This window comes from Mycteria americana, chromosome 2 (assembly GCF_035582795.1).
Source record: "Mycteria americana isolate JAX WOST 10 ecotype Jacksonville Zoo and Gardens chromosome 2, USCA_MyAme_1.0, whole genome shotgun sequence".
In the NCBI taxonomy this organism is placed as follows: domain Eukaryota; kingdom Metazoa; phylum Chordata; class Aves; order Ciconiiformes; family Ciconiidae; genus Mycteria; species Mycteria americana.
In genome coordinates, this window is record NC_134366.1 from 131,617,254 (window position 1) to 131,642,286 (window position 25,033).

General features: G+C 41.4%; 1 protein-coding gene across 1 annotated transcript in view; it reads right to left on the minus strand.

Annotated features, from left to right (window-relative positions):
• Positions 1 to 19,373: 19,373 nt before the first annotated feature.
• Positions 19,374 to 25,033, minus strand: part of ATP6V1H (ATPase H+ transporting V1 subunit H) — a 52,878-nt gene continuing 47,218 nt past the window's right edge. Inside the window, exon 14 of the mRNA XM_075494664.1 lies at positions 19,374 to 20,290. Coding sequence (XP_075350779.1) covers positions 20,230 to 20,290 — 61 coding nt within the window. The 3' untranslated portion in view covers positions 19,374 to 20,229. The remainder of the gene's footprint in view (positions 20,291 to 25,033) is intronic.

Consider the following 25,033-nt stretch of genomic DNA (forward strand, 5'->3'; position numbering starts at 1 on the left):
AAAGGTGAAACAGCTTGCAGATTTGCAAGAAAGCACATTAAGGATTTCTGTTTATGGATTATTGTAATCTTGTAGCCACAATGGCTGCAGAGCTGATGTCTCTTCCCACAAAGATCCAGACAGCTACTTACAGGGAAAAGTGTGCAGTAACTAAAATTTATCAGAACAGGTATTTTTCCCTCCTGATACTGAGATCTGTCCCCCTACCAAACTAATTCAACAAAATAACATTTGTCACTGTCCATAACTTCTGGTAATTCATTCTATGCTGTATTTTATACAGCTAAAGAAAGAGGCTGAGTAGTAAATGACTGTCTTGAATGCGATCACATTTCTTTTACACCTGCTTCCCAGAATAAGAAAACAACCTGCTGCACATACTCAAGTTACAATTATAAATAATAGTGCTCAACATTTAAACCACCAAGGCTCTGCAGCTAATACAGCACATATGGGATGATGGGCCCTATTTCAGGCAAACAAGCAAGATGCTGTTAGCGTGCACAATGCCTAGCAAAAAGGGCAACAGCCCCCATGGGGACAGAGAGAAACTACTGTAATATAAATAATTTGCGAAAGAAGATTTCATTTCACATCTGAACTCAGAACAGATATAAAAACAGGCTATTGTGTCTGGGATTGACATTTTAGATACTGCTTAGGTCAAGAAAAGTTTCCTGATCCTCTTCATTTAATGTTGCTCCCCAAGAGTCAAATCCTTCTCCCCATCCAGTGGCCTACACTTTTTCTCCTAATTTCACCTAATTTCTCCCTTGACTGTTTTCCTCCAGTCGAGATATATAAGTGATAGATTGTGACTTATGTAGTTACAGCTCAATCTAGCTCAAACTGATGGCATCAGTTAATCACATAACTGCTGCCAACAATAACAGAGAGGAACAAAACCCAGTTCTAAACAGAAAATTAAGTCAAATAAATTAAAGAACAAATAAATGTGATGGATTCACAACCTGCTCGTAGGCATTTCATGAGCAAACTTCATCTCAATAAATCTAATAAATTCTGTAGTTATCCACTCAATTCTGCTTCTATCCAAGTGGATGAAATTTTACAGTGAGTTTTAGAGAGACACAATAAACCACTACATTAAAAATCAAGACAATATTATATCAGCTCTTCTGTGTGCAAGAGAGCCATCTCCTATCCAGGTGTTAAGTGGATTAACTTATATTGCCATATAAGATGAAATCAAGTTTGCATGGCTGGATTTAATTTCCATTCTATTTATGGAGAGTTCCCATTAACTCTGAAAAGCATGTAAGCTATTTAGGAACTTAAGTCTAAATGGAAAAATCTGCAAGCCTCAAAATAATGGTTTGACTACTCATTCTGCTTGTGAATACTCATGTTCAAATACCTCATCTGCATAATTTGAAATATCAATTTGAAACCAGGTATCTCTCTCCAGGTGGGTGTTGTGACCACCAGCCTAGCGTTCTTGGGAAGTTTCTCCATCTGCTTTGCTGGAGCAGCTCCATTTTGTGTAGCTGATTCGCTGAGATAGATATAACTTCTGTCTTCTGTGTCTATAACAAGTGCTCAGGCTACTTTGTCCCATTCTCTGCCCCAATATTTAACTTTCTTTGTAAGGTAGGGAGTAACTCGTCAAGAGACAATCTGTTTCCAGCATCAGCTGCCCTGTCCACTTGGAGCTGGATACAGACTAGAACCATCCAAAGATGCTGACTACGATTTCAGATGGGGAACCCTCCAGCCCCCAGTTCATTCTCTTGGAAAGCCTCATGTTTGCATGATTAGTTCAACAGCTATTAATTATATCCTTTTAAGGTAAGCATACAGGAGAGTTGGTATCATGCTCAGAGTAGTTACCAATACCATAATACCTAAGCCATTTAGTTAAGGTAAACATATCACTAACAGCTCATCACCTAAACAAGTTTTGTAAAAATACAAAAAAAAAAATTATGCTGCATTAACAATCAGGCCATTAAGCTTTGGAAATATTTCAGAGCAATTCAGCTCAGGAAGAAGACTGCAAATCCTCTTAATTAGAGCTTGTTATGTAGCTACATGCATGCTAAAACACTCCCGCATTTCAGGAAAACATGTTAGAAGACTTCTAAGTCTTGCAAGCAAAAGCAGGAGTTAACCTCTTCTTAGCTCCAGAACTAGAGAAAGCAGAAAAGCTTCATCCTCTCCGCTAGCAAAATTAGGAACACATTAAAAAAAAAATATTCTACCCTTACATTCAATAATCTTCCAAAGCCTTACAAGCTTTTATAGGATTATACTAGTTATGCTCATCAGGAACACAGATGGTGCTCATGCGCTGCAGTCAAGAATTAGGTTACATTGGTCTGTGTTCTGAGATAGATACCAGCCAGCAGAGGCCAAACAGAAAAACAACTGAAATGGGGGAGGACAGGTAGAACCCAAATACTGTTGCACAGCTTTCATACTGACATGAAACGGGTCAGCACGGGAAAGGCAGTGACACTGCCATCAAGGACCATCTGATTAATAAGTAAGGTAGCACCGAATTATCTCTGATTGAACATCTACTTAATGCTACTTCCCCTCATATCTTCATCTTGCTACTCACCAAATAAATCAGGAGGCCACTGCGAAGGTACTGATGAAACAAGAACAGCTGTGTGATGTTAACAGAACATCATAGCACTTACATCAGAAAGAAACTATTCAAAGGAGGCAAACAGCTTTGGGGAAAAAGATTTTGAGACAACAGAAGTGACTTTCCCTATTATCTTCAAGAGAACATTACCATGGGAATGGAGTAATGCAATAGTAAATAATACCTAAGTGACTTATGATGGTTAAGGGAGAAGTGAAGATTGACATACTTGACCACATAGTTCTTCGGATGCAAGAGAAAAAACAAATCCAGGTAACAACACACAAGAAGCGTATTGTCGTATCGCAGGGCGGTTCATCCTGTGCGACAAACAAGTCAAACCAGCAGACTCGGTCACAAGACAGTTATGAAGTACTACGTTTACAAAAGCTGTTTTGCTCCCCTACAAAAGCAAACAAAAAATAGTTGTGTGCGTAAACAGCTTAATTAAGACATTTTTTAATTTAGATATAATACTGCAGCCTTCCCCAGAAAGCCATGAGTCTGACCCAGCAAAGACAATAGAAACAAAGCGTATCAGTTTGGTAATTAAGACTCCAGTTATACACCAGCTCATTAGTTCTGCCTGTGGTCCTCACACTTAAGATTTTTCTTTGTGTGAGGAGGTACCAGCTCCATTACAGATAACACATATACAGCCCGTGTCTCATAAACCGGTTCCCTCTAACACAGATGTGAGGTTCCTGTCAGGACATTCTAACACCTCTAATACATCAAGCCTGTGGTGCTCTTAATTTTTCCATTCTGACTCAAGGAAGAAAACAGGCTTTGCAATATTATTAGGACCCACTAGAGACAGAGGTGACAGTGTTTCTAAGTGATTTCTCTCTAAATGACTTTGGGAGGTGTCTGGGGGAGAGTTACTCCCACCAAAGGTTAAGTAGCTATAGGAAAATATCAGCACAAGAATAAGTAATAATATCCTTACCGTAGCTTCAGTGAATCTGGAAACAAGAACGTTTAAAGCCATCAGAGGACTGGGTTTCTGCTCCAGTCTCCCAACAGGAAGAGTAGGAGCAAGAAACACAACTGATGCTAAGACAAAGGCAATTAATATTGCAACCTCTGAAAATGGGGACGTGGAACCAACAAGCCAGGCCTTTGCTGATCTTTCCTGAACCTTTCCTATAATCATGAGACAGCGCTCTGCTTCCACAAATAGAAGGATGCACAGCCCTTCAGGGATACTGGTTAAGCCTAGGAAAAATTCATGGGGAAACAGGGGAGTGGCTTTGCTTCGGAGCCCTCCCCTCTCCCAGCGCAAACCTTCTCCATTCCCTGCTGCAACATCACCTTGTGCATGGACACTTGTGCTAGCCTGAACCCTCCAGTTCAGGAGCGGCCTCTGCAAAGACCTGTCCAGGGAAAACAGATCACTGAATTAGCCCTTAAAAGGGATGAAGTAAAGAATAACTTTCATGCTGCGGGCAATCCACCAGTGCAGCTAAACACAGCAGGTCCCTGACTGGCACCCAGCTCGCACTGCCGTAGTGGTCTGGGGAGCATGGGGTTACTGAGCAATGCCCCGCACTGCTCACGGCGTCTGCTAAAAAAGCTGGGCCCTTCTCATGAAAACCTTCTTGTTTAATACAAAGCAGTTATCTCTTGATGCCATACCTCAGAAGGGAGGCTACACAGCAAGTTAGCCATGGAGCCTGCTCTGTCCACGTGGCATATAACCGACTATTTTCATAACAAATTGCATCAGAGCACAGGTTGCTTTTGTTTAGCCTCTTTGGCTTATTACAAATCCGGTGCTGCAACAGCGGTGATTAAATAGCATTCCCAAGCAGTGTCACTAAGTCATTTATGCTAGACAGGAGCTCCTGATAATATTGCAACCTTTATGTTCAACTCCTTTACCGCAAAGTTGTGCTGAGAAAAGCACCATCTGTCTTCTACTTTGGTCACCCCCTTAGTATTTACCAGACACTCATTTTCGTTCTGCGATTTCAAAAATGCTAAGAGAAGGGCATGCATTTTTGCCAAAGTAATGTTTACTATAAGCAAATTCGCAAACATTTAGAGAAGCTTTATGTTTCCCATTGTAAAGGCCTTTCATGGCAATTACTGTATTCAAAATACTATAGCCAAAAGATACTTTAAATGGACAGATGAGTTGCTACCTGGTCTGGCAGCAGAGTTTCTAAAAGCTGAGGAAGGTCAATGAAAACATTAAAGGTTTAACCTTTGGCTATCAGTGGGAAGCCCCTCTGAAAGTAAAACAGAAATTATTAATACATACTGCTTCAGGTATATAAGGCATCAGTTTAACTAGTCAAAGCTTGATACCAGGAATTCAACCAGGACACTGGGGCTTAGGAAAGCTGGACTTACTGAAATGGGAATCCAGGCAGAAGTTAGAGGCAGTTAGAGGCGCATTTCCCCCAGTACCACCTCCCAGTGCCCAAACTTCAGCATCACATAGACCAGGGTTATTCCCAAGGCCCCTTCAGACGCATGTCTCCCTGCCGCAACTCTCCAGCCAGGCTATGGAAACACAGCAGCACCCTTTAGTTGCACAGATTCTTTGCTGCCAGGTATCTTCACCTACACAACCCAATCAGCTCCTCCTGCCCCCATATAGGTGAATGATGTCCTCTCAGGCATGGCGCACACGTCAGCCTAATGGTAGAAAGCCACGAGGCTAGTATCAGTCCCTTGAGTAAGTCTCAGAAGCGTCATTTGATCAGGTCTGGTTCTATTTCACTCACTCCCCAGGCACTTCAGGTAGGAAATAGCTTGCTTACCACTTCATAAAATGACAAGTTTTATCTGCAATTTTTAACAGCTTCACATAATAGAAAAAATATAATTGAGATTTTTAAAAGTAGCTTTTAAAGGAAGTACAAACAATTCTCACCCCTGGAAAAGCTGCATAGAGCTCTTGAGCCATAACTGCACCAGGAGGAAATATTACCTCTCCTGGCTTGCCTGGTGTTTATGCCTCGGGGGGAGCAGGTTTTCCTGCGGTCATGCTGGAAGAGAGAAAAATGAAGCTGTAGGTCTGCTTACAGAAGAAAACAAGCTGGCAGCAATGAAATATACTCAGCACAAGTCATGCAACCCCTTCTGCTGCTTTGCGGGCCTCCCAGAAAAGAGGAGTAAATTTCTTACTGTGGGAACAGTAAGAAATCCTTCACTGCCCTAGGAGTCAGCATTTGTATCAAGACACAGCACGGAAGCAGGGTTAGCTGCATTCAGGAGAACGGCGGAACAACTGCTACCTGTGCACTACACTGAAGCCTCAGCGTATATTCTCACGGAGTTTTGTTGTTGGTTTCTTCTAAGGTAAGCAAGGTGGTAGCTGTCTCTCTACAGAGAGGGGGGAAAACCCCATCAATATCAATTCTCTATCAGTCTCAATTCTCAATATCAATTCTTGCAAGGCCATACAAGCTGTTGACAGCTTAAGCGCAGCTTCAGAAATCATCCTCCATTTACTGATCTCTTTTGGAATCCATTTACCTGACGAACATCCCCAGTTCAATTACTTCTGTGGAATCCAGCCTGGGCACAAGGGAGAAGCAAACAGCTAGAGATGTTGCACCACAGGCGTTTCAAATGAAATACAGCTTGAGACACTGAGCAGAGGGAGGAGTAGATGGTGCAGAACAGTCTATTTTGACAGACTAAGATTTAACTGGCTTTTGCGTAAGTCATTAGCATCACCTACACGAGCTGCAATGGAGTTCATTTCAGAGTGTTCCTCCCAAAGTGGTTTACACTTCACTGTTACTGATTTATGGTAAAAAGGGAACTGATAAGGAAAAAAGTTACCTTTGTAATTTTTTTTAATACTTTATTTCAGAATTTTGTTTTAAATTGAGAATACATTACCTAATTCTGTCAGGCTATGGAGTCCAAGGCACACAAATTAATTTTCAAATATCGTGCTGCTAATACTGCAGAGCCTGGATCTTGTGAGAAGATTCACTCATCAGAGTGAATACAAAATACTTCTATTACAAGCACTACATGACAAAGGTCTTCAAGAATATGCTCTTCAGAATCATCATTTTCCAACATCTGTTTCTCAAGCCATCTTGGGGAAGGAGGTGGAGAGGAATATATTAAAAATCCATTTATTTCAAGTCTTATATTTATTGTGTCTGGTGATCTAGGATTGCTCCATAGTATGAATTGGCTTTTTTAACCCAAATTGTGATTTGCCATATCTGCCTACAACAAAAATTTAAACTATGCTAACATGAAGCTGTAGCCTCACAGATATGTTTGCAACCCCATTGCTGTAGAAAAAAACATCTCCATCTCTTCAAAATACAAACTTAGAAACCTACATTTGCATTAACAACATAAAAATTTGCAAGTGACTTTACAAAACAAGGAATGAATGGTCCTTACTTCTCAAAAAAAAAAAAAAAGAGAGAATGGATAGTGATGGCAAACGAAGCAGCACTGAAAAAGGCCCAATAAAGATGACTATAGAGAGAAGTTCTGCTTAATACTTTCGAACAAGCACTTAAAAGAGTTTTTCCTTGTGTCGTGGTTTAGCCCCAGTCGGCCATTAAAGCCCCACCCAGCCGCTCGCTCACCCTCCCCCCCCCCCCCCCGATGGGATGGGGGAGAGAATCAAAAGAGCAAAAGTAAGAAAACTCGTGGGTTGAGATAAGAACAGTTTAATAAGTGGATAATAATAATAATAATAATAATAATAATAATAATAATAATAATAATAATAATAATAATAATAAATTGTAGTGAGAACGAAAACAACAAGTGAGCGAGAGAGGAACAAAACCCAGGAGGAAAAAAATGATACAACTGCTCAGCACCCACCGACCAATGCTCAGCCAGTCCCCGAGCAGCGATCGCTGCCCCCCGGCCAACTGCCCCAGTTCCTATACTGAGCATGACGCCATACGGTATGGAATAGCCCTTGGGCCAGGTGGGGTCAGCTGTCCTGGCTGTGCCCCCTCCCAGCTTCTGGTGCACCTGGCAGAGCATGGGGAGCTGAGAAGTCCTTGACCGGTGTAAACATTGCTTAACAACAACTAAAACATCAGTGTGTTATCAACATTATGCTCATACTATAATCCAAAACACAGCACTCTACCAGCTACTAGGAAGAAAATTAACTCTATCCCAGCCAAAACCAGGACACCCTGCATAAAGCACTGAGTAGCTGGAGACTAAAGTTGGATCTGGAAATGGAGTTCATACACAATTCTGGGGAAATGGAGAACAGTTAATTCAGTATCTACAGGTTAAATAAAAACAGCTGAGAAAAATGGTCTTTAATTATGTGACCAGATAAGCATCAGGTGAAGGAGAAAAAACAGCCTTGCAACACTTCAGAACAAGGAAGAAAGAGGCAGAAAGAAAAGAAGGGATGGGGGAAAAAAACTTGCTAAACAAAGATTATGTAAAAGAAAGGAAAGCCAGAGAATACCAGAGGTTCATCCCAGTGAAAGAGCTGCAACTCTAGATGATTGAAGACTTTTTTCTCATGCAATGAACCAGCTAACAGGAAATTCAGAGTATCTGTTGAGAGCAGGGACACAGGATGGAGAACAGGATGAAAAAGATCTCAGAGGATGAGATCCTTCAGGATGAAAAAGATTTGATGGAATAATCCACTACTTATCCTCCACACTGAGTTGCATCACAAGATTCTCATCAAAATTATCAATTAGAATACTGGATTAGGAAACAAAGACAAAAAAAGGAAGATTCCAGCAATCTTCAACAGAATCCCTTTCATCTCCAGAAAGGGCAAAGAGGCATGACAGGACAAACAGGCTGTTGTAAAAAAGTTACAGTGCCTAGTCCCTGCAGGACAGTCAAAACCATGAAGAATAGGCTCAGCTTAGCCCCAGGCTAAAGGCTATTCAGGTGAACTAATAAAATTAAGGTAAGGAAACAGAAGCTTCCATAGAAACAAAATCTAGGGAGCTTAACACGTCCTCTTTAGGGGAAGGTTTCATCCCATTCTGGATTTCTTAGAAAAAAAAATCAGCACAATGCATATTAAATCAGGGATAATAAAATGTAGGAAATTAAATGTCTAAATGAAAAAAAAAAAAGGGGGGGGGGGAGTGATCTGGACTTAGACTTCCTGGATTAAGAGCAACAGGATAAAAACCTTGAGTCTTCCTTTAGAAATAGCGTTTGACAGAATTTTAACTGGAATGTATAAGGAAAACAGGTGAAATGCAACAGGACAGAAGAGGCATAAATAGCCCTTTCTTACCAGAGAAAGAAACTAATTTTTTCTAAAACATTTCCCTTATTGTAGGTTTGACCCATCATCTGCTTGACATAGTACCATGATGTATTTAAATTGGGAAGTACTACTGATTCTAAAAAGGATAAGAATATAATACTGAAAGAATTAGATGGCACTAAGAACTGGAATACTAAGAGAGGAGTGACATTCAGAAATACAACAGAAGGTACAATTTGTGCACTTCGCGCTAAGAATTTCTCCTATGAGGACTTCACCAATTGAAGACATCCGAGATGGATTTCAGTACCTCACCAGTGGTCTCATGCCCATACATTCCGATAGAAAAGGACCAGCTCAGTTCAAATGCGCTAGCTGGGGAAGTCAAATACAAAGTGATTCTTTGTAACTGCTTTGAGATTAAAATATCCTGTGATATCCTGGCCAAAAAAAAAAAAAATGTCGCAACAGTGAAAAATCTTGAAAGCAAAAAAAAAGACCATTTCTAAAGGTTATTTTTCTACTCAGTATTTTATGTCAAAATTATTTCATCTTTTTAACTGATAGCCAAAGTATCTTGCCCCACGTTTGCATGCATCCAGAGCCAACCTATTAGCCGTGATCCCCACAGTGGCAGAGTCACAATCCGAAGCTGTATTTTAGCCACCTGAACCTGACAGAATAGGCTGTTTTGCACACTTCCTTTTCATGGAAGTTATCTGGAGAACTATGACCTTTAAGTCTGCAATTTATCATGTTTCCTTGCTACAAAATAATCTGATACTGTAGCAGTTCTGTGATTTCCAAATCAATAGGTTTTAACTGTCATCACCACAACCAGTTACCCAATTTCTTTGCCGATTTTTTGGCAGAGCTGGATGTGTGCAGTCTTTTTAAAATAGTTTATGACGACACTGAAAAAGTTATTTAAATTTTCAGCTTGACAGTTTTGTCTCTACACAGAATCCAGACAAGGCAAACCAACTGAAGAGCCTTGAAAAATTTATATAATGAATATGCACATAACAGCACCAAAGATGACTCATGAAAAACTTAATTGTTCCCTTCTGCAGATTCAGTTTTCACGCAGAGGGACAAATTGTGCACTTCTGGGAAAATCTGTGAGATTATCAGGTTAAAAAAAAATAATTATTGTCCCACTGCCCACTTTTATATGAAGAGGGATTTTTTCCTTTTTAAGTTTTCCCCCCAAGAAAAATTATGTTCCTATAGCACAGAAATGTTCTTGCATACAATCAAGTAACAGAAACAAGACGCTCTGCATAACAGTCAGCCATTAGTCAGCTCTTATTATGCTCCTTACGGTACAGTAACTTAGCTTACAAGTAGCAGTAAGGCCAAGGGGCAGGTCATGAAAAATTTTCTTAAATAAAGGATATTAACAGTTTTTAGCACATCATTTGTGTTCAGCAATGTCTGATGCATCTCAGAACTGGCTGTACTGATGAAATATGCATACCCCAAGGTAAGAAGAGTTCCCAGGTAACTCCCTAAATGCTACACCTGACGTTTGCAAGCAAGGCTGCTGCTTTCTGTGGTATTTGAATGAGGATACCCTTGGCCATTTGAAAATTTCAACAGCAGTTCAGATTTTTTGAATAATCATTTTGGAATCTAAGAGAAAGTGAATATAATCAAGTTAATAACATACCTGATCATCGTGAGAGCACTAGTTCTGTTCTCAACTCTGACGCAGCACATGGCTCTAAAAAGACAACTCAAACTACTCTGCAGAAGCTGCCAAAGGGAAAAGCAAAAGCTTTTGGATAGACATGAGTCAACAGGATTCCTTCTGACCCCTTGTCACTTACTGGGCTAAAACTAGCATGTCATATTCACAAAAAAAATATTGACCCAGCAGGTCTGAGTATTAGAAACTGTTGACAATCTTCATTTGTTCACGCAGGTGCACAAAGACGTTCTTGCAGTTCCAATGAGATACCGAAGAGAGGTCGATGCAGCATGGTACATCCGGGGCCCAGGCAGGCCAACTCCTGCCCAGCTCTGGTTTGTTTCTAGCAGAGTAGCTCACACTGGCCAAGACCAAGACCTGGCCTCATTTTTATCCAGATGCAGGCCTTAAGAACTCAAATGGCTTGTGGGAATAATAAACATGCACTAAGCATATGATTAAAGCATTTTCCTGCCTTAGTTCCAGATGTCAGTACTGTTCTTCATCGTATTTCCCCTCCACCTCTCCTGCATTGAATTGTGACAGGTTTAAATTCTTTTCACAGTGCTGCACCTTGCAAACTTACTCAAATTTATTTCCCATTTAGATTTCAGACAGAGTCTTCAAACCAAAGTTTAAAGAAAATCATTTAAGGAGATGTATCATGAAAAGCAAAAGAAACCTCAAATGCAAAACTTTAAAGTCAGCTTATAACGATTTCAAAGACTCAGTTACTTTCATTATGGGAAAATTAAACTCCATTTATTCTTGGATGCAGCATAAGAGTGAAAACAAAAATTAGGAAAACGGAGAAAAATTTCATAAAGAGAAGATTGATTACCCTAATTTGGAGGAGGGTAACTGTATCTCCTCACTTTAGAAGCAACTTAGTCATCTGGTCCATGGCAGCTAATTTCCAGTCGTCTCTAAATCTTCATGTCACCAGAGGGAAGGAAGGAAGCTGCTGGCAGACACTGCGCTTCCTAACACCGAGCTCTGCCCACGCTGTCGTCACATGGCCCTGAGGCGTTCAATCTGCCACCATGGCATCTGCCTACCTGCCCCATGCCAGATTTTGGGAGAATGAAGCTGAGAAAGTTAAGTAAGCTAACGCAAAGAGATTAATAGTAAAAACAGTGCTCAGTAGCAAAAGCTACAGCTAATTACAATTTGTCGGACAAAAAACAGATGCAGTAGAAAGTTTTATGAATTAGTTGAAATTCAACGAAAGATTTCGGTCGAGTTTCCTCATTTCAAAGGTTAAAAGCTCCAGGACAGCTCTGCCTCATTTTCTTCTCTCTTGGGACCATGGATCCAAGGCCTTCCAAGCACCTGCAGGTATAGGCCTGCCACAGGATGGGCGATGGAGAACCTACAGCTGGAAACCAGTCTGCAGCTCCCTGCTATGCCAAGATTCCCCAGGACCTCTAGGACACAGTGAGCACTCCAACTCCTGCAGAAATCTCAGCTCTGGCAACTTCACAGTCCAAATTACTGGCTGCACAGAAAGGTCCTCCATAACACACCCCCCAGTTTCCAGGCTTCTTACTGTACAATTGTTGGCATGAACTCCCTGAGATCACAACCCTTGAGCCACCTGAATGTTACCAACAGGGGCTGGAAGTCTCATGGCTTTCAGGTTTCACAGGCACCACAGTATCAATACTGCACACTGATATAAGTGAAACTTCACAATCACTTCTTTAAATACCTTCTTCGGTCTCCAACAGATTTCTAACTAAATGGAGGAGAATGCCAGTTATCACGTAGCTTGGAAACAGACCACATACTGAAGAATTAAACTATGCACAGAGTAATACTAGCAAAGCAACAGAGAGGATAATTTATTTGTATGATACATTAACACAATATTTATATGTTTCAGGACAACCCTTGTAAGCAATTTTGTTTCATGATATGAATTATGAAATTGGTTATTCCCAGCTCCCCAAAAAAAGGAGGGATTACCATCGGTAGCATACATTGTCTTTACTCATACAACTCAAACCCAAATCCCCTTACCAAGCAGTGGTTCAGTGTTCCCTTCAGACATGGAAACAACACAAACTTCTGGTTTTGAAGATGGGGGTATATTCCTTCCCCATTAATGCCCTGTCATGCATGGTTCTTGTGCCCAGCATTTACAGCTGTAACCATAGGACCAACCTTTTACAGCATCTTCAAGATAAGTCTTAGGCTATGCTTACACCAGCAAGAAGTGTGACATGAGAATCTGACTTGTAGAGCAAGACATTTGGCACTAAGAATCCAGCTTGCACTCTGCATGCATTGCAAAGGGCCGTACTTCAAACAAAATCTTACCTGGTCCAGTGGACTGAACACTTGCCCAGTAGCCAAGACACACAGGATGTACGTCCTGCCGTTTAGCTTTATCAGAGAAGAACCCCATTCATGCACTGACACCATCATGTGATGCAAACTGAAGTGTGAAAAGCAGGGAAGACTCAGAGATTTATTTCAAGAGCATTCAACTGGCCCAAGATAAAAATGGCAGTGTAGGTGCACCCTTGTTCTCCCAACAGCTGCCCACACCAACAGTATCCCTCATCACTGTGGGAACACACAGCGCTAAGATAAGATCCATTCAGATAACCCTCACTCCAACTAAAGTCAGTTTAATTCTTTTCAGGCTTCAGCATTTATCCTCATGATACCAACTTCAATATTGTCCTGGTTTTGGCTGGGATAGAGTTAATTTTCTTCCTAGTAGCTGGTAGAGTGCTGTGTTTTGGATTTAGTATGAGAACAATGTTGATAACACACTGATGTTTTAGTTGTTGCTAAGTAATGTTTACACTGGTCAAGGACTTCTCAGCTTCTCATGCCCTGCCAGGTGAACAAGAAGCTGGGAGGGGGCACAGCCAGGACAGCTGACCCCAAGTGGCCCAAGGGCTATTCCATACCATATGGCGTCATGCTCAGTATAGAAACTGGGGGAAAGCTGGCTGGGGGGCCACTGCTCAGGAACTGGCTGGGCATCAGTTGACAGCTGGTGAGCAATTGCATTGTGCATCACTTATATTGTATATTCTTCATTATTACTATTATTATTATAATTATTATTATCATCATCATCATCATCATCATTTTCCCTTCCTTTTCTGTCCTATTAAACTGTCTTTATCTCAACTCATGAATTCTACTTTTTTTTCCCCCGATTCTCTCCCCCATCCCACTGAGGGGGGGAGTGAGCGAGCGGTTGTGTGGTGTTTAGCTGCCTGCAGGGTTAAACCATGACAGTCTTTTTTGGTGCCCAACGTGGGGCACAAAGGGTTGAGATAATGACCAGTCTGACCAGAGCTTGTTATAACAACAAATTTGTTATAAGCATTCATTATATTTGTTTAGTAGTTGCTGGTCACAATGTTGATTTATTTGCTCTCAAAGTTCTTGGATTTGTTCTCAGAGTTGTGTTATGTAACACCTTACTTGCCATATATACTGCTTATCAGTATTTATGTGATGTTTATCACATCTGGGAGGTGGATTAAGGGTATTGCTTTGCTGTACTGTGTAACACTGGCTGATGGTATGATAAAATTATTGGTCATCACACCAATCTAGTATTTGTACTCAGCATTGCTGTCACCTCTGTATTTCAGGAGCCATCTATCGGAAGCTATTAATAATTACACTTTTTACTTTTTCTCCTCGGAGAGCCAGCCTATGGGGGAGACACCTTCCTCCACCTTCCCCTTCTCCTTCAGGCTAGTTACGACAGCTCTTGAGAATTTTTAATGTCCTTGGGATGTTCAAACCAGCATGTTCTTATTGCTGTGTCTCCTGAATCTGGTTTAAGTCTTGTTTAGGGTTAAACAACTGTTTAAGAATACCACCCAGAGATCTGCCCCCACGCCAGGCACTGCAGTTACTCCAACCCTGGCAGCAGGCACTGCAGCTGAACCGGAGAACCAACCCATGCCCATATCAGTCGCCTCTATACACAAGAAGAAAGACACAAGAAAATCAGCTTGTTTATTAAAGGATGAAGATGAACCAGGGCCATCATGAGAACAGGAGGAAGAAGAGGCAGAACCCATAAATGAGATGGTAACCACCCAATTCCTACCCCTGAGTGGGCTGCGAAATATGTGAAAAGATTTCAGCCATCGTCCAGGGGAGCACATTGTCACCTGGCTGCTCCGATGCTGGGATAATGGGGCCAGTGGCCTGGAATTAGAGGGTAGGGAAGCCAAGCAGCTGGGATCCCTTTCTAGGGGAGGGGGCATTGACAAAGCAATTGGAAAAGGGGCACAAGCCCTCAGTCTCTGGAGGCCACTCCTGTCAGCTATGAAGGAAACGTATCGCTTCAAGGAAGATGTTATATATCACCCCGGGAAATGGACCACCATGGAGAGAGGTATCCAGTACCTGAGGGAATTATCCGTGATGGAGGTGATTTATGGTGACCTGGACAATAAGCAGTTATCCACAGATCGAGATGAAGTCAAGTGCACATGACCCATGTGGTGGAAGTTTGTATGGAGCGCACCATTGTCATATGCCAACTCATTGGCAGTAATGACCTGGAAAGATGGAGAGGGACAAACGGTGGAAGAATTGGCTGGCCAAGTCCGGCAATACGAAGAAAGTCTCTCTTCCTCCCTACAGGCCTGCATCTCGGCTGTGGAAAAACCATCCAAAAAACTGTCCCAGGAGTTCCAGCAACTTGAAGAAGATAGGTCCTACTCCCCACCTGTACAGACCAGTATCTCAGCTATTAGGAGTCAGCGTTCCTCTGCTCAAGAGAGAGGATATAGAGGGTACACACCACGGGGCACCCTATTGTTTTACCTGCGTGACCACGGAGAGGACACGAGGAAGTGGGATGGAAAACCTACCTCCACCCTAGAGGTACGGGTATGTGAGTTGCAAGGAAAAACAATCACCAAAGGGGCTTCTTCCAGGAAAATTGCTGCTCCAGTTTCCAGTGAGCGGTTAGTTCCCCAGAGTAGACGGGCTCATTTTACTTTCAATCTTAATAAAGAGGCTTTTGATTCGCATTTACAAGAAGTGGGTAATGAATATTATGACCAGGACTAGAGGGGCCCTGCCTCCAGCCAGGTGGAGGAAAGGGACAACCGGCTTTACTGGACTGTGTGGATTCGATGGCCTGGCACATCAGACCCACAGGAGTAGAAGGCTCTAGTAGACATTGGTGCACAGTGTACCCTGATGCCATCACACTATAAAGGGGCAGAACCCATCTGTATTTCTGGAGTGACAGGGGGATCCCAACAGCTGACTGTACTGGAGGCCAAAGTGAGCCTAACTGGGAATGAGTGGCAAAAGCACCCCGTTGTGACTGGCCCAGAGGCCCCGTGCATCCTTGGCATAGACTACCTCAGGAGAGGGTATTTCAAGGACCCAAAAGGGTACCGGTGGGCTTTTGGTATAGCTGCCTTGGAGATGGAGGAAATTAAATTAAACAGCTGTCTACCTCACTTGGTCTCTCAGAGGATCCTTCTGTTGTGGGGTTGCTGACGGTCGAAAAACAACAGGTGCCAATTGCTACCACAATGGTGCACCAATGGCAATATCGCACCAGCCGAGACTCCCTGAGTCCCATCCATAAACTGATTCGTCGAGTGGAGAGCCAAGGAGTGATCAGTAAGACTCATTCACCTTTTTACAGTCCTGTACGGCCAGTGAGAAAGTCTAATGGAGAGTGGAGACTGACAGTAGACTATCGTGGCCTGAATGAAGTCACACCGCTGCTGAGTGCTGCCATGCCGGACATGCTGGAACTTCAACACAAACTGGAGTCAAAAGCAGCCAAATGGTATGCCACAACTGATATCGCTATTGTGTTTTTCTCAATCCATTTGGCAGCGGAGTGCAGGCCACAGTTTGCTTTCACTTGCAGGGGCGTTCAGTACACCTGGAATCGACTGCCCCAGGGGTGGAAACAGCCCTACCATTTGCCACAAACTGATCCAGACAGCACTGGAACAGGATGAGGCTCCAGAACATCTGCAATACATTCATGGCATTATTGTGTCGGGCAATACAGCCAAAGAAGTTTTTGAGAAAGGGAAGAAAATAATCCAAATCCTCCTGAAAGCCGGTTTGGCCATTGTCCTGGTTTCAGCTGAGATAGAGTTAATTTTCTTTATAGTGGCTGGTATGGGGCTATGTTTTGGATTTGTGCTGAAAACAGTGTTGATAACACAGGGATGTTTTAGTTGTTGCTGCACTGGTCAAGGACTTTTCAGCTCCCCATGCTTTGCCAGGTGCAGAAGAAGCTGGGAGGAGACACGGCTGGGACAGATGACCCCAGCTGACCAAACGGCTATTCCATACCATATGACGTCATGCTCAGTATATAAAGCTGGGGAAGAAGAAGGAAGGGGGGGACATTCAGAGTGATGGTGTTTGTCTTCCCAAGTAACCATTACGTGTGATGAAGCCCTGCTTTCCTGGAGATGGCTGAGCACCTGCCTGACCATGGGAAGGAGTGAATGTATTCCTTGCTTTGCTTTGCTTGTGTGTGCAGTTTTTGCTTTCCCTATTAAACTGCTTTTATCTCAACCCTCAAGTTTTCTCATTTTTACCCTTCTGATTCTCTCCCCCATCCCACTGGGGGGGAGTGAGAGAGCAGCTGCATGGGGCTTAGTTGCCGGCTGGGACTAAACCACGACAGCCATAAAACAAAGTAAAGTCAAGGCACCTGCACAGGAGATGCAGTTTTTAGGAATAAAATGGCAAGATAGACATCATCAGATCGCAATGGATGCGATCAACTGGTTGTAAAACTACATCACGTAGATGCTCACGTACCCAAGAGTCGGGCCACTGAGGAACTTCAAAACAACCAGCAGGTGGATCAGGCTGCTAAGATTGAAGCAGCTCAGGTGCATCTGGACTGGCAACATAAGGGTGAATTATTTATAGCTCAGTGGGCCCATGACACCTCAGGCCATCAAGGAAGAGATGCAACATATAGATGGGCTCGTGATCAAGGGGTGGACTTGACCATGGACACTATTGCACAGGTTATCCATGAATGTGAAACGTGCTGCAATCAAGCAAGCCAAGCAGTTAAAGCCTCTGTGGTATGGAGGACGATGGCTGAAATATAAACATGGGGAGGCCTGGCAGATTGATTATATCACACTCCCTCAAACCCACCAAGGCAAGTACCATGTGCTCACCATGATGGAAGCAGCCACCAGATGGCTGGAAACATATCCTATGCCCTGTGCCACTGCCCAGGACACTATCCTGGGCCTTGAAAAGCAAGTCCTATGGCGACATGGAACTCCAGAAAGAACTGAGTCAGACAACGGGACTCATTTCCAAAACAACCTCATAGACACCTGTGCCAAAGAGCATGGCATGGAGTGGGTGTATCACATCCCCTATCATGCACCAGCCTCTGAGAAAATCAAACAATACAATGGGCTGTTAAAGACTACACTGCGAGCAATGGGTGGTGGGACATTCAAACATTGGGATACACATTTAGCAAAGGCCACCTGGTTAGTCAACACTAGGGGATCTGCCAATCGAGCAGGCCCTGCCCAATCAGAACTTTTACATATTGTGGAGGGAGATGAGGTCCCTGTAGTGCACATAAAAAACATGCTGGGGAAGACAGCCTGGGTTACTCCTGCCTCAGGCAAAGGCAAGCCCATCCATGGGATTGCTTTTGCTCAAGGGCCTGGGTGCACTTGGTGGGTGATGTGAAAGAATGGGGAATTCCGCTGTGTACCTCAAGGGAATTTGATTTCAGGTGAGAATAGCCAATGAACTAAATGGTTATATAATACTGTATGTCATCACTTCTATGGTGGCTATATGTCATATCAACAGTATCACAGTAAAAAAAAATCACCCAGATTAATTGTCCTGGTTTCAGCTGGGATAGAGTTAATTTTCTTCCTAGTAGCTGGTAGAGTGCTGTGTTTTGGATTTATGAGAATAATATGAGCATGAGAATAACGTTGATAACACACTGACGTTTTAGTTGTTGCTAAGTAATGTTTACACTGGTCAAGGACTTCTCAGCTTCTCATGCCCTGCCAGGTGCACAAGAAGCTGGGAGGGGGCACAGCCAGGACAGCTGACCCCAAGTGGCCCAAGGGCTATTCCATACCATATGGCATGATGCTCAGTATAGAAACTGGGGGGAGTTAGCTGGGGGTGGCGACCACTGCTCAGGAACTGGCTGGGCATGATTTGGGGGGTGGTGAGTAATTGCATTGTGCATCACTTGTTCTGTATATTCTTTTATCATTATTATTTTCTCTTCCTTTTCTGTCTTATTAAACTGTCTTTATCTCAGTCCACAAATTTTACTTCCCCCCCTGCCCCCAATTCTCTCCCCCCTCGCACTGGGCAGAGGGAAGTGAGCAAACAGCTGTGTGGTGTTTAGCAGCCTGCCATGTTAAACCATGACAAGTATCAAAGCCTATGCGCCTCCTAAGCAATAGTCATTAATCTACACAATCCAATTTTAATTAAGCAGGCCAATAAATCATCAAACTGTCATCCCCTAACTGTCTTCTCTCTCCTTTGCACTGGTCCAATTTTAGTTATATATGATGAAAATCCAGACTGGGTAAGAAAAGTTTTCCCAATTTTTTTTTTTTACTGGATCACAAAGTACTCTAAGCTTCCTCAGAGACTTGTACCACACAAGACTACCAACAAGATTAAGTCATGTTCTCTCTTTTTTTTTTTCATTCTAAAAATGAATCACAAGAATATTAACTGCTTAGTGTTGCAAGTGCCTAGAGCCAACCTCCTATATATGCAACAAGACTGTTTTCACATGCCAATCTAATATCATCTTTGATTTATTGATGCTTACATCTTTTTTTACTATCAGGAGCTACAAAACACAGACAGGAGTGATAGCCAAATTATTTGGCTTAATATAAAGGAAATACAATAGATTTTAGAATGACACCAGAACCCTAACATTTACAAGTACTTTCAGTAACAAAAAACACTCCACCGAATTCCAAGTTCATCAGTTACTACACATTTCTTATTAAAAAAAACCAACCTGATCTCTGATCTACAGTCTTAACACTGATGTTATACAGCTTGACTAATAATCTTAAGTGTGTCAGTTTTCACTAGAGGAGTGTTCATTTTCTTTTCCTCTTCCCATGTCCAGATTTTTTAATGTAGTTTCTAACAAGAGAGAAGTACCCCACCCCAAAAAAAACCCATACATTTGCTTTTATATACAATTTTAACACTGTTTGGAGACTTGATATACATTTTAGTACTGATAATCAACTTTTCTCAGGCTATTGTGTTTCCTATGGAACACCAAGTAGCTTTATTAATTTGTCTGGAGACATATAGGACTGCTTGCTATCCTTGGAAAGTGACAACACTGACAACCCGCTAAAAGAAGAGAACAATTTTTCTAGGCTAATTATAACATGGAATGAATATCCTTTAATGACATTCTTTATTATGAGAATAAATACATAAAACAAGTGCAATATATTAGCCACATTTCCTCATATACGTTCAGAATATAACAAAAAAGCTAATAGGCATAATCATCAGAACTAGTTGAACAAACAAATTTTTACTCAGCCAACAACACTAGAGGAAAGCTGGAAAGTTTATGCACTAGTAGCAGGCAAAGAACATGTGATTTCAGTGGTTCCTTAATATTAATTTAAAGACAAACATACTGTAGTTATAAGGATGAACTGACGGAATTGTTTAGCTCCGTGCGGTGGCCGTTTGAGGTTGTTCTGACTGCAACTGCTTTCCAAGGTATTCCCTGAAATACAACAAAAAGTTAGATTGAGAAACATTCTGGAGAGTGGGGAGCAGGATAGTAGTGGGAAGTATGAAGTAGAGAAAGAGGAAAAAGTTTTAAGTTTAGAATTATTCCTTCAAATAATGTCTATTGTCAGTCAACTGGAGCTACTATAAGAGTACCTAAGCTTTAGATATCCATCACCTATCCCCCTGAAAATAAGGTCAACAAAACTGTCTGGAAAAAGAAAAAGCCCAGTGGTAATACTCAGAAGTCCTGGCAACTGTCACAGAATACCCACGAAGCCCACAGACTTTGCTTGCTGAATATACATATTAGAAGCTGTGGCGAAGTATTTAAAAGGATCTCTTCCCATAACCCAGCTGCATGAGCACAAGTAATACCAATGGACACAATGGCAATTTAACCCACAGACTAGCAAAATAGACACTGACTGAAGAACTGTATGTTCAAGTTGGAAGAAAGAAAAGATATTCAAGCCAGGCCCACTGCATACCAACACTTGCTTTAAAGTTTTTTCCTCACCTGTATTTTGAAGTGCGCAAATTCACTTATTTTATCCCTGTCCTCTCAACACTGGAACAAATACCCCCCGAATTCTTAGCATTTGCCTTGAGCAACAATATCTAAATTCTATGGAAAAATACTGCACAATTCTTCTGAATGTTCCCATGTTCACTGTCTCCTGCGAAAGCAGCTCAACACTTCACAGAACCACAAAGAAGCTGAAAGAGATCTTTAGTAATATCTGGGTTGTTGCTTGTTACAGAAAATAAACGTCAATAATTGTACCACTGTATCAGCTGAAAGAGAGGTGTTAGGACCTGTGAAACATAGGCGTTCTTTTTCCATTGCTGATTGTACACTTAGCACCACAGTTTCTCACTACACAGGTATTTCAGCCTACACAGGTTAAACATTAGAAGCAGCTCGGAGAAATGATGTTCAGAATGAAGCCTTTTTAAAAAAGCATTTAGAGTATGCACTTTTGCTGTATTTAAAAAAAAAGAAAACAGATCAGTTCTTATTGCACATTTCAAAAACTAGTTTTCAGTTTAGTGTCCTGTTGAACAGCTATTCTCTATGCATTAAAATTCCTATCACACAATAAAGTTTTAGCATCACAACTGTACCACCCAACAGCACTTTTCTCAGTTTTAAAGTTAAGTATCTAGAAAAGCAAAACTCTTATCATGTTAACTTCAAACTCCAGTAGCAAATAAAATAACATAGAATTTGTATGCTGAGCTGTACATTATAATTTAGCTCCTTCCGTCACAGCTTTATTAGGTGTTGCTGCAGGATCACAGTATTTTAATGCTTGAGCTGCACTGAATAGACATGACTCTTGATCATAAAAGGTAGGTTACCACCCTCAAAGTAGAGACTCCTGATAGCAAAGAAGGAAGTGAGCTGCTCTCTTGAGGTTTTACAGGGCTCAAAATTGTACCACCAAAATAAACAAAATTTGACAGCCATCCAAAAACACAGCCAGCAACTGTGGAAGGGCTTCCAAACTCACCAAACCTCCTTCTACTCCCTCAGTGGTTTTTTTGCCTTTGTTTCATTCCTATATGCATGTACTGATTCTAGTATTTCTTCTCTGACATCCAGCCTTGAAAGCAACTGACACTTGCTGCATACATGGCTCTGCTCACAGCATCACAAGCCTGCAAAGTTTTTTATATTTAAAGCACACATGAACCGTTTTGAATGTGAAATTCCTACACAATTACTTAGAAGTAGGAAAATCAATCCAGCTAACAATCTGTAACAGTACAACTATTGCATAGCTTACACTGGTTCAGATGCATGCTCAAGGCTTACTAAAATCCAACAATAGCGTACTGTATTCAGCAAAAATCTCTGAGAAGTGGCATATTTTGTAGGTATTTAGTGCCTTAACAGACATAATCAACCTCTAAGGACATACAGTAGATAGTACAGTATTTTCCCTACAAAAACTTTTATTTCAGTCATTTATTTGCAGGTGTGAGGTTTAAGTCCAGGGACAAGGAAAAACACTTATTCCATTCCCCATACCAAATGAGTATCTGCAGTTACTGCTCTACATTGCCATGCTGCAAACCCAGGTGAAAACTCCATACTGTTCCTGCCCCATCACTGCTTTAACCACCACCAAGGGCCGCTGAAATGCAAAAACCTTGTCCCGCCTGCTGTTACAAGTACCAGTTAATTTTCTATTTGGTTATCATTTCCAATTGAGTGTCATTGGTTAACCTAGGACAAGTTCTTCCATGGTCTATGCTGGATGATGAGAGGGATCGGTAAGAGACCATTAGGAAGGATTTAGACAGCTTCTCAACATGAAGCTTTCATGCGCAGCCTTAGGAGAGCAGACTGACAGGTTATTCTGCCAGGCCTCTGGTCACTTCTCCTTCCCGTCTTCCACTAAAACTCAAGCTACCACGAACAGCTAAAGTAGACATCTGTTCTCCCTCTGTTAAAAGAGATACTAAAGGGACAAGAAGATTCAAGTATATTTTTTACATATTGGTATTTCATCACATCAAGAGGTTAAGCAGCACTGTAAGCTTCAGTCTTCACACACAAGTTGGACACAGGTGTCCAATACTATGCTATTACAAATCAAGTGTCTAAGATTTTTTTATTTATCCTGCACTGTTACTTAGTTAAATCTTAAGAGGAAAACACGGGATTTTAGAATTACTGTTTACCCCATGAAATTCAAGTTACCTACAAGAATGCAAGCATTCAACACATTGCACTAAGTGCATGTAGGATGAAAGAAGAAGGATAGATCTTGTCACTAAGATAACAAATCACTTCACAAAATATTCAAAACAGCATCTGACAGATTAGAGATGCAGGCTACAGTGGAAAGTAATGAGGTATTAGACTTGATTTTTAAAATTACAAGCTATAAACCCATGAATTGGACCACTTCTCCCTATTTTAAACTTACTTTATTAGTCCTTCCTTCATAACCACAGAAAAAGACCACCTTTACTATAACAAAGGCATTGTGGTTGGTCTTTTGCAAGCACATCAAGTTTCTAAGATAGTTAAACTCGGAAGCAAAAGTATATAACATAGGAGTGTGGCCACAGATTCATGCATGTCTGATCAGCTTATATTATAGACTAAGACAAAACATATCCTGCTAACATTTGACACAGCTAAGCTTTGGGGCCTACATACCCATTCTCTTTCAATACACAATCTTACAATAATATCATTTTTCCCTTCTAATCAGGCCAAGTAGTTCTGCAGGGTGTCGCTCAATATGCTACAAGATCTTCTACAAGATGTACAAAATTCAAGTACAAAGTTGGGGGTGGGGGGGGTAAAATACTGTCCTGGCCAACAACAAATTCAGTGACCAATTCTTTCCACTAGAAAGCTGCCTTTTACCTTGACTAGACATTGTATTATTGCATATAATACTTCAGAGGCCAGTCAGAATTAGTAAACATTTTCTCAATACAAATACACCAGCTGTCCTGCCATTATATAAGGCTGATTTTTCTTTTAAGTCATTTCAGGGCATGAAGGGAAATTAAATTCTATGTAACAGCAGTCCAGTAATATTAAGCATGTTTACATATAATGTTTTATTCCTTAACTACTTTCCAGAAAGGGAAGAAAAGTTACCACATGCTTAATGGTGCTCCCTCAAGTCAATAAGCATCTAGAAAAGTCTGTCCTCTCCCACATAGACAGACTTACAATTAAACATGTCATTTTGGTATACTGCCCATGCTGGGACTGTAGAGGTGAACTGCGTGGATATTTTTAATGTGCCTTGCAATAGTTCCTAGTAGCACTAACTTGGAATCAGCACTAGAAATCATGCAACACAGAACAAGCAGGCAATTCGTCCTCCAGCATTAATAATCAAGATGTAAAGTACCTTGGAAGTTCGAACTTGCAAGTTTAGCTGTTTGGAACAAAAAGTTCCACTTTGACCCTTTTCCTCCCACTGGAACAGAAAGGCATTTATAAAGGTCAATTTTAGCCCCCTTCTGACTTCCTTCTACATAAAACTATCCTTATTACAAAGCAGATGAAGCTGGTCCAGACAAGCTTGCATTTACAGTTAACGGCATTCAAATGTGAAACAATTGATTCAGTATGAATTTACAAGAGCACAAAATATTGCCTCTGCACTGCAGAAAAGAATCAAAACATACAAGCGTAGTACATCACTTTGTAGTTACTCTCTAAAGTCCTCCATTTCTCAACTAAAGCTCAGATCAACAAAACTCAAAATGCCCCATTCTCTTACTTCCTTGATCATTCAGAGGTCTGATGGTGAGGCGTAAGTAATTTCCATTTGCAAATTAACCTTTTCATTCATATTAGAATAACTGAGATTCCTTCCACCTTAACAGTTTCCTCTTTTACAGGCCTAATCTTTAAACATGTTTTCTGTGTATCCAAAGTACTTCTTCCAAGAACAAAAGGAAACTTAGAGATGAATACATGAATTTGTTGCATCTCAAATCCTTATTCCAATTTGTTGCTTCATTCAGTTTAATTTAATTGGGTTTGTTGGCATATGAGAGACACTGACACCCTCAACCTGAGATATACTTAAGTGTTATGGTAATTGCAACAAATGCTTAAAGGTCATTTAGGAAAAGGCACAAGGAACTCATCCAACACATAAGCCATCAAATTCAGTGAGTATGGAATAAGGAGATAATTGCAAACTCGCACGAGACCCTACCTGAAGGTTTTATACTGATTTTCAAATTG